This window comes from Girardinichthys multiradiatus, chromosome 1 (assembly GCF_021462225.1).
Source record: "Girardinichthys multiradiatus isolate DD_20200921_A chromosome 1, DD_fGirMul_XY1, whole genome shotgun sequence".
Lineage (NCBI taxonomy): Eukaryota > Metazoa > Chordata > Actinopteri > Cyprinodontiformes > Goodeidae > Girardinichthys > Girardinichthys multiradiatus.
The window spans coordinates 39441560-39452298 of record NC_061794.1 but is presented as its reverse complement, the minus strand read 5'-3'; the positions used below and the strand labels follow the sequence as shown (position 1 = coordinate 39452298).

The following is a 10739-nucleotide window of genomic DNA, read 5'->3' as shown; positions in this document are numbered from 1 at the left end:
AAGGAAACAAAAATCTATCCAAACCACCATGTGAAAATGTACTTATCCTCTTTGTTAAATCAGAAATTAGCTGTGATTAATCGCATTTTTTATTTCAGTTTTATCAGACAAACTATACCGCTATACCTGTAGACTCAAGAAACCACTTAAATTGAACCTGTGTAACAACATGAACTAGGCTTTTTTGAAAGCTGTGCGTTCCTTTACATCTTGTGTAAAACTAACAAAACATTTCGTGGGCGGTAGTGTGATGGTTTGGAGCTGCTTTGCTATTTTAGGGTCTGGATGACTTGCTGTAATTGATGGAACCATGAGTTGTTCTTTCTGCCTTCTGCCAGTTTGTGACCTTAGGCTCAAGCTCACTCGGGTTCTGCAGCAGAACAATAATCCAAAGCACATCATCAAGTCCACCTCTGAATGGCTCAAAAGAAATGATATAAAGACTTTGAAGTGGTCTAGTCAAAGTATAGACTTAAATCTGACTGAGATGCTTCCTTTTATCCTCAACTTTGTTTCCGCCAAAGTTTATATATTTATATAAGTTCATACAGTCAAATTTCTTGTTTGTGCACATAATCTTGGCTAATAAAGGTGATTCTAATTCTGATGTTTATTTCTATTTGAAACACTATTTCTAATGTCTATTTGAAATATTGAGTTTTAAAAAATGTATGTAAAATTTGAAATGCAAAACTTAAAAAAAAAAAAGACAAATCGAATCTATAGAAGAGGTAAAGCAAGATGGAAATTATTCAAATGTACAAAATCAGCAAACAGTGTCAAAGGTTAGGTTACGCTGTCTATAAGTTTGCATAAATTGGAATAAGACCTATTTATTACTTACATTCAGTTGTGCTTTTTAAAAATGCTTTCTTTTCATATCCATAACAAAATTTCCATTGGGGATAAATAAATAATTATTTTCATTTGTTATTATTTTTATTGCTTTTATTGGTTATGAGATTAAATGTTGGTTTCTTTAAAGAAAAGTAAAACTGAATATATAAATAGTTTCTATTTCTTGATTATGAAAACACCAAAAAACACATTTAATGTGTGTATAACTTTATTTTGTAGTGAGTTATTTCCTTGTCACAGCTTGTACAGTGATATATTAGTATAGTATATAATACTGTCTTCCTGCTATCATCAACGAATGATTTCTGTTAACATCAAGAGCGGGAAATCGCGTCTAACTGTCCAAACCTGGCAACCCACGGTCCACGTCGTCATTTCCGAAGTTGAAGAAAGCGGTTTGTTTAGCATGATCGGATCTAATCCTTAAATTTATTCCAGTTCACAGTCCGTACCAGTTGGTGGCGGCACCAATTCGTTGTTTGAAATCCGCCACTAAATATCGAGAAGAAGAAGAAAAACAAGGAAAAAGAAAAGAAAGGTGTTCGCTTGGTTCGTAATTTTGCACCGCCCGTCTGAGCTTTCAATACCTGTGTGCTGCAGCTGCCATGACAGCTCTTTTATCGATTAAAAGAGCAATTTACAGCCAAATGTTTAAAGAGCGGTAGCCGTGCTGCTGCTGCGTGGGATCGGATCGAGTAAAGAGAAGTTTTGGGAATAACAGTCAGGTTTTGGCTCACGGAGCGAAGAAAGCGGAGAAGCCTATCACATCAAAATGGCAACCCCCTATGTGACAGATGAATCTGGTAAGGCTGATGCATGTTGCAGACATTTGTCCAGCTGAAAAACAAATCATTTTCAGTCACCATAATTGGTATGTCGCATTTAAGTGTGTTTCTTGTCTGCAGTATTGAGGGTTTTTGATTTCAAACGATATAGTGTTAGCTCATCCTGCTAGCTAACACGCGATCACCACAGCTAGCTAGCTATTTGCTATCGCTCTGTATGACTTAACAATGTAAACATTATACTAGATGGTAATCCACACTGAACAGGGACACATTTACCCCTTCGTTGTGAAACTTTGTGTAATGTTGAGGTTATAACCTATATGCAAGCCGACTTTTTAGCATCTGATAGAGGCTCCGCTATCGTTATGGATATTTTAATTCAAACGATATTTTCTGCCTGTCTTATAGTGTATTCATGACCGATTCTCTTAAAAGTTAAAATTGAAGTTTAAATATACTTTAATTAAAAAAAACCAAAAAAAAAAAAAAAAACCCCCACTTCAATCACTTCTAAAAAATAAAAAAATAATTCAAACTCCCCGGGAAACAATAAACAAACTACTTGTTTTAATGATGTAATCACGTGGCATCAGACAACAAACTGTTGCTTAATTTGAAATTTGTGAACCCCAGAGAAGACGCAAGTTCAGGAAATAGTTTTTTTGGTCTCCTGGTTCTGATTTTTGTTTTATAAATCTGTTTTCTAAGGTCTACAAAAGATAAAATTGAAGAAACGTGCTGCAGGTATTTTAATAAAGGGAGTACTTTTGAAACAAAGAGAAAATGAAGAAATTTGAAGATTATTTCCATTTATGCATCAAAATCCCTAAAATTGCAGGCTTATGAGAACTTTGTCTGATTTATGCAAAGTGACAAATTGTGGTTTGCTGAACGTGTCTACTACATTGCTTCACTGGCCAGCAAAAGTCCAAGAACTCACTGTGGCTTTTATGATATCTGTTTCAGGTTTTGCATTTGAATTCTCCCATCAGTTTAGTCAAGTCTCTCTTTTCTATTGGTAATTCATGTTTTAACTGAGGCAAGTGACGCCTGCAGTGCTTTAAATGTTGTCTTGGGTTCATTTGTGACCTTATAAATCAGTCGTTTATGTGCTCTAATTTTGGTAGGCCAGCTAGTCCTGAGAAGATTCATTACTGTTCCATTTTTTTATTTGCGACTATAACTGTGGTTTAAGCCTTTAAAAATGGCTTTGTAATGGTAGAGGACCAGCTAAAGTCTTTCCTTGCTCTAAATGCTCTCCTTGTTGCTTCTTTTTTCAGGGAAATACATAGCTGCAACTCAGCGACCTGATGGGACGTGGAGAAAGCCGAGACGGGTAAAGGATGGTTATGTTCCCCAGGAGGAGGTCCCTGTGTAAGTGCAAGTCCCCTTTCTCTCAGCTTTACATGAACACAGTAATTATAAGCTGTTTTTACACATGTCAGTCAATGCCAGACAGTGTCTCAGCTCCCAAAGTGCTCAGCTTGTTATGAATAAGGAGTGGGCAGAGAGGGAATGTGGCAGGATGTGGCTCAGAGACCTGATATAAACAACAGGCTCTTCTTTGAAAATTGTATGTAAGTTTCTGTGTTCATCCTGAGAAGAACCAACCCTGTTTTATCATTTCACAATGCAAAGCTGCCTTTTGTAGCCAACGTTTTAGAGGAGATAGTTTATGTACAGTTGCAACTCATTTGATTTTAATGACATCTTAGAAGTATTTCAGTCTGGTTTTAAATCATCTCATTGCACTAAAGCAAGACTGCAGTTTTAATGGTTTACGTATAACTAGTGGCACTAAGGAAACATTTTAGTGCTTTAAGACTCGTCTGCAGCTTTTTTCACTGTAGAGCATCAGATCCTCCTCCACATCTTGTTTGCAGGCATTAAAGGCACAGCTGTTCAATGGTTGCAATCTAGTGAGTCTCTGTCAGTCACTCACAGAAATATTTAACCCTAACTTTTAAGATTTGTGTAATTTTATGACATGACAAATTCCCAATAACTTTTTTTTAGATAATTTTAACACAAACCTACCAATAAACCTTACATGATGCATATTCATTATTGTAATACAGCCTATTTATTTGAAGTCCATAATCCTCAGGTTTATTTATTTAGTATTTAATACATTTGAAGTACTCTAAATTTCCTCATTTCACTTCTTTTAACTTTGAAGAAAACCGATCACAAATTTCAAATAACAGAATCTTGTTTGTATTACAACTTCAGTCGTCAGTCAGTCATTTTCTACCGCTTATTCCATAGTGGGTCACGGGGGAGCTGGTGCCTATCTCCAGCAGTCTATGGGCGAAAGGCGGGGTACACCCTGGACAGGTCGCCAGTCCATCGCAGGGCAACACACAAACAACCAAGCACACTCATTCATACACCTATTACAACTTTGATTAAGTAACCCATGTTAGTATGTATTAACTAATTACATTTAATGCATTTTAGAATTGATTAAATTATGTAGATTATAATTAATTGTAATGCATTCATATACAAAATATGAGTTTTTAAATAAAATCAAATGGATGTAAATGCATAAAACTTAACTCTGCCATGAATCATTCTGTTACAATCTGGCATCCCTCAGGGTTTTGTTTTTTAAGCCCTATTCTGTTTTCTTCGTACAGCTGCACCATGGGTCAACCAATTGTATTTCTTTTCATTGTTTTGGATATGACATTTATAATTAGCTACCTCTGAAAATATTATCTTGCAAAATGGTCTTAAAGAAATTAATTCAGTCAAGGATGGTGTTAAACTAAGTGAAAATAAAATCTGAGATGATTATCTTCTTGATGGAGTTGATGATAATCTCATACTGTCGACGTTCTGTCAGAGATCAGGGAATCTTTTAGGCTGAGAAAACCAATGAGATCAGTTGTAAAAAAAAACAGCTTCTTTCATTGAAGGATTTCAGCGAACTGACTGGACTGAACTTATATAGCGCTTTTCCAGTCACAAAGACCACTTAAAGCCCTTTACATTAGAGCCGCATTCATCTAACTGCAGTCACTAATGCATTCATACACCGATATGCAGATCGGTAGGCAACTTGAGGTTAACTGCCTTGCCCAAGGACACATTGACATTTGGCAGGAGGAAGCTGGAATCAAACCCACATCTTTTGGATTGAAAGAGGATGACTCTTCCCACTGAGTCTGAATCCCTCAAAATCTCATTGTGTCATTGTGTGACATCAATTAATCAAGCTTATCATTAGCTGGATCTTTGCAGCGCCTTGAATCTTTAATTCTCCTTCAGCCGTTGAGTTGTAAAGTTGCTGCTGTGTCTGGGATTATTATGAACTTTAACACTAACTGAAGCCTGTAGGGTCTGAGATGGACCTTTACTTTTTTGTATTTGTTTGAGCATTGCATGGTCTGACCTTGAAGTGGATTTGCTGTGAGGTCCATTCCTGGAATAGTTAGCAGCTGTCCTAGATGTTTTTGACTTCTGTCTCAGCAGAAGATGAAGTGGCCTTTTAATTAGAGCTGCAACATATTGTTGGATATTGTGATTAATCCACCTTTCGCCCAACATTATCTGTGAGAATTAGTATCTGGACCACTAAAACCTTTATCAGGTGTGGGCATCAAAGTTAGTGAAAGTCCATCCAACTGGCAAAACATATTATTGGCATTGGACAGTGAATGCATTGTACTTTAAATATAATCGCAAACCAAATATTGCCTTGATGGAATAATTGGCAAATGTTGTGTTGCACACATCAACATTGCGTTGACGATTGCAAATTGAGATATTGTGCAACTTTTAACCCTTTCCAGATTGATGAGCAAGAACAGTTGCTTCTCAGAGGTAATTTTCTTTTGATTTTGCATTGTTCTCCAGAGCAGGAAGCTGCCAACATGTCTGCTTTTATGGAGCTGGTCTCGCTGATAATTAATTATTCAAATGCATTTGATTTCTAGCACCTGACTGATACTTTCTCTCTTAAATCCCGTGGAAGCAGCTGGGGTGTAATTACAATTTCCTTTCTGAATTAATTTTTGCTTGTTAAATTGTAACAGTTTTTGTACGTTTTTAGCTTAAATAGTTTTAGAACCCGAAAAAAACAGATAATTTTTATTATGCCCCGACATGTAAAACTGTTGAAATTTCCTGTCAACAGGGACACTTGAACTAGACATTAAATTGAAGGATCAGTTAACCAAAAATTTTAAATTAGCAGCATCTTGTTTAGTATTTTCATGGCCGTTTGGATGAACTTAGTTCTTTAGACTCTGTTACATTTAAACATTTTACGTACAATATGTTCTGAAAAGTCTGCCTAATTTGTTTTATCACGGTGTGAGAGACGATTATTGTACTGATCAAAAAACCTTTTCTTACATAGTTTGTTTTCATTGTCTCAGGTATGAAAACAAATATGTGAAGTTTTTTAAGAGCAAACCCGACCTGCCTCCAGGCCTGAACCCATCTGAAGCAGCTCCGCCAAAGCAGCAGCAGCAAAAGATACCCGGCTGTGGGGACAGCGAGACGGGCGGTCTGTCAAAGTCGGCCAAACGCAACATGAAACGTAAGGAAAAACGAAAACAGCAGCAGCACCAGGACCAGGACGGCGAAGAAGAATTGGATTTGGTGAACAGCGGTGTTGAGAATGTGTCCATCTCAGGGAGCGGCGAGTGTGCGAGCAAGACCCAGGGTACTACGTGTGTCTTGTTACCAGATGAGTCTTCAGCGGCTTCAGTGGGGGCTGAAAAGGCCAAGAAGATAAAAAACCTGAAAAAGAAGCTGCGACAGGTCGAGGAGTTGCAGCAGAAGGTGGACTCGGGGGAAATACAGCAGCTGACGAAGGATCAGTTGGAAAAGCTGGGCCGGGCCGAGGCCTTACGAGAGGAGCTGGAGCAGCTGGAATGTGATTGCTGAACCAGGGAAGGACAGGAGAGTCGGACTAAAGATGCAAATCACAAACAGGAAGGGGCCTCTGTAACTTCCAGTTTCCCTCTGACATTTATCATGAAGGATGGTAGGAAACACAGCTCTGAGGACAGTATGTCTGTAAGGCAGACATCGCATCTGTTTTCTTTAGTTTTAATTGTGACCCGTCTACAGGTGTACTTTCTGTCTTTTAAGGAGATCATTGTGACATGTTTTGTGCTTCTCTGTTCTTTCCATTTTGTAATCTGAACAACATTTGGAACCACAGGAAATAAAAAAAATATCCTAAAGTTTGTAAAAGAGGATTTAGTTTTTCACCTTCCTGTTTTAAACAATGATCATGTTTGACATCGATTGAATGGCATGTCATTGTCTCACTTATGTCATGTCTCTGCAGTCAGTACAGTTATTAAAATACTTACTGCCTTTCCTGTATTTGTCTTCTTGTTTTATTAGGTTTTACTCCCTGCAGTAGGTAACCTGAATGTTACTGTGGCCAGCAGGCCAGACCCTGGAAAACTATGTGTATGCTTAGAGGGAGGTGTGGCTGTGTGCTTCATTTTGGTAATAAATCCCACAATTAAAAGTAAACCTATACTACCAAGGAGTATATGACGTGTAGCTAAAGACATATTTTATTTTTCTGTCATAGAGCTCAATTGTTGGTCAGAACATATTAAAAACACTCAACAGAGTAAAGTTCGGTTTCTTTTTTGTTTTCTTTTTCAGCATTTATGAATCCAACTACTAACAGTTTGAGTGTTAATTTAAGCAGACTCCAGTCTGAGTTTGACTCGATTCGCACAATAAAAGACTTGAGATTCAACTTGGACTTGTGCCCTAAAGACTAGAGACTTGACTTGGACTGGAGTCTTAGTAACAGTTTTTTTAATCTCGTGTAATGAGGAGTGAATGTGAGCTACAGACTGCAGCTGCTGCGCATGTTTTATTTTGAAAGGATGAGCGTGATTATTAGCCAGTGACGTTGGTGGATTATTATGGGATGTTAATGGCTCATAACACTCTGTTCATGTTAGCTGTAGCTTCATAATAATGATCACATGAATGTCTCTCCAACTGAACGCTGTATTAAATTACTTTAAATCATTTCAGAACAAAAGAAACGTTACGTAACTGCCGACATTCTCACGCTGCTAAGCTGGCTGTGACGTCACAAGGACGATTCCGGTGGAAAATATCAAAACTAATAGCACTTCCGGTTCTGTTTATCTGAAAATATCAAAAATAAAAGCATGTCTTCTGTTTAGTTAGATGTTTAACACACTCATTTGCTCACTACACTCTGTAGAGTACTGTCAAAAGGAAGACGAGATACTATAGCTTGCAATAGAAACTGTCACTACAATCTCAAAGGACTGATTTGATGCATATTTAGCAGGATATATTTTAATAGCCACAAATGCAAATTATACATACAAAATATTTGGCATGTTGGATAGATCTTCACTGCCCTCAGATATTGTTATTGCAGTATTTAGCAAAAGTATTGCAAGTGCATGTTTTCCTGAGCTTATTTTGCATCACTTTAGGCACCCATTTAAGGTTTTCCTTCATGAAAACCTGTTATTCTTCAGAATTCATTGTTCCACCTTCCTTCCCTGGCACTGATGGTGCAAAAAGCAAGCTGAAACAGTGAATTTACCACCACCAGACTGAATGAGGGCCGTGTGCTAGAATGTGGTGTTTCACTTCGCTTTAGCACAAGTTTCTTTTTTTTCTTTTTATAAAATTAGATTTCTGCTTTGGTCTCATCACATTTGGTATCCAGACAAGAAACAAAGTTGCTTTTAGAAGGCAGTGAGTTTTTTTTTTTTGTTTTTTAAAGTTGTAATTCACATTCAGGCACTTTTGTTGAAGTGCTCTCAAAACACTAAATGTGCACAGACTTCCTTTTTTACTATGTCAGCTCAACCAGTCCTTGCCCTCATTTTGCTTGAAAAGATTCAATAAAATGGGATTTTTTTTTTAGCTCACATGCCCTGTTAAACTTTAGTCTGAACACATACATTTTGGGTCAGGCAATGTTAGCCAACTTAAAGAGCTTTTTCAACTACATTTGGACATCAAAAGACCTTTAGGACAGTATCAGCAGCAAAACTGAAGCATGCAGTTCCACACAAAGGTAAACTATAACAAACAAAAATAAGAATAAGAGACTGCATTAAGGGCACATTTACAACATTACAAAAAAATATTGTACAGTTATTAAAAAAAATAGCATATTTGGATTGAAAGATAGGTGCATTTGAATAGCATAATGTTTCTAGATTCAAGGTGATAATTTATTAAGATGTACAAAATGTGCTTGAATATTTGTGCATAAAAACAGCTAATTATTATTTACAAGAATATAATAAAAATGAGTAATATAATAAAACAAATAAAATGTGCAAATAACAGCAGGGACAGTTAATCAAGCCTAAGCTGCTGGGAGGAAGGATCTACAAAAACGGTTTTGAGCTATTTACAATGAGAATGCAAAGTGGTCTTTTTCTCTGTTCAACAAAATTCTGTCTAAGGGGCCAATGCACAGAAATAAACACTAGCCGATATGAGAGAACTCTTCGGATTTGTATCCTCTGTGATCTGGAGAACAGTGACTTAACTAAGCCAACCAGGTCCCATGACCTACTCACCTTATCCCTAAAGGTTAAACACCTCTCTTGTGAGTGTACAGAAGAGATGTGTCAAGTCTATATTTGCAGAAAAATGAGAATTATGTAAAAAGACAAATAACTGTTTTTATCTCTAGGTATATTGATGACTGTCACTGAAATGTCTGGATTCTCCTGAAACAGAGGTGTCTCATTGAAGCAAGGTTTTATTTGGAAGACCAGCTGCAGGTCAGACAGGGCCGCTGACCTCGCATTCACGTCCTCTATGCTTTACCATTTTTGAATTCTGCATTAACACAAGCTGTTTTCAAGTTAACTAGTGAGCCAACAATGAATTATACTGACATTGTGGCACATTGGGTTTGGCTTAACTATGTCATCAGTAACTTAAAATTATTAATCAAATAAATATCGATTGAGATGAAGTTACTCAACTTTTTTGTCTCCTGTGGTTGTAATCCACTTGTGGCTGGAGGATATACAGAAAATAAAGTTTAAAGAGTGTTTTCCAAGAAAATATTGTTTCTATTGAAGTCACTGAGATTTTCAAGAAAATGTGCACAGTGTATTGAGTAAAAAGCTGTGTATTTATGTGCGTGCCAATGGGTTACTGTGGTTTGTGTTGTAAAGCACAGAGTGGTCAACAAAAATAGAAAGGCATTATATGAATGCAGCCGTTTTTCTCTCCTATGAATGTAGTTGACTTAAAGGGATAGCTCACATATTTTAAGTAGGTTATTGTTAAGAGGTAAAGAGCAGTCAATATCTTACTTGCAGCAGATAGCCGTCTTAGCTTCTTGACTTTTATGAAACAGAAAGTAAGTCTCAGAGCTTGAATACAGATCCAAAACAAAAACAGACTTTTCATACGTCAAAATAACTCCAATCTCAAGAATGCTATTTTCTTAGCCTTCAAACTGATATCATGTACCCATTAGAGGGTGATTTACCTAGAAATCTTCAGCTACTTATAAGGAAATGAATGGCAGGCTCTGATCCATCACAGCAAACTAGTTGTAAAAGAGAGATTTTTAGGAATATTTTATCAAAGAAATCTGTCACTTAAATTTGACTATAAAATACAAGCTGCAGACAATCGAACGCTAGGAGAAACTGAAGGGTGGTTCTTAGTGGAAAGCTGCAGGGAATCCGGTTAAACTCAATTCAGTTCAAAAAAACTTTATTAATTCCGAAGGGAAATTAAATGTTGTGTATGACTCTATGACATAGACAGGATAAAGAAAAAAGGTCAGAGCTTAGCAATTCTGTTTTCATTAAACCTCTTTGAAACAGTGTAGTTATTAATAGCCAGTAATGAATAATAAACCAGTCCCAGATGTGAACCATAACTTAAATGGAGAATGCATTAACATATGCTGTTGTCAAGTAATCGTGCAACATCCTATCATACAATTAGCTAAATACAACAAATAATATGACACTTTCATTGGTTAGTCACTTAAACTTAGTTGCACACATTCACAAAGCTCTGTTGAGCAGCTTAAGCTGAAAACAACTAAAAAGTCAATATTTCTCTGTCACA

General features: G+C 36.8%; 1 protein-coding gene across 2 annotated transcripts; it reads left to right on the top strand.

Moving 5' to 3' along the window:
- The first annotated feature begins 1247 nt into the window (after positions 1-1247).
- pym1 (PYM homolog 1, exon junction complex associated factor) lies at positions 1248-6995 on the top strand. 2 transcript variants are annotated; one of them, XM_047366587.1, is made up of 3 exons: positions 1248-1661; positions 2927-3020; positions 6035-6995. In XM_047366587.1, exons 1-3 carry the CDS (start codon positions 1631-1633, stop codon positions 6546-6548), a joined length of 639 nt encoding a protein of 212 aa, XP_047222543.1. In that variant the 5' UTR covers positions 1248-1630; the 3' UTR covers positions 6549-6995. The 2 variants fall into 2 exon arrangements, with proteins under 2 accessions (XP_047222543.1, XP_047222612.1); XM_047366656.1 differs by lacking the exon at positions 1248-1661 and having other exon boundaries at positions 6016-6995.
- Positions 6996-10739: the final 3744 nt, after the last annotated feature.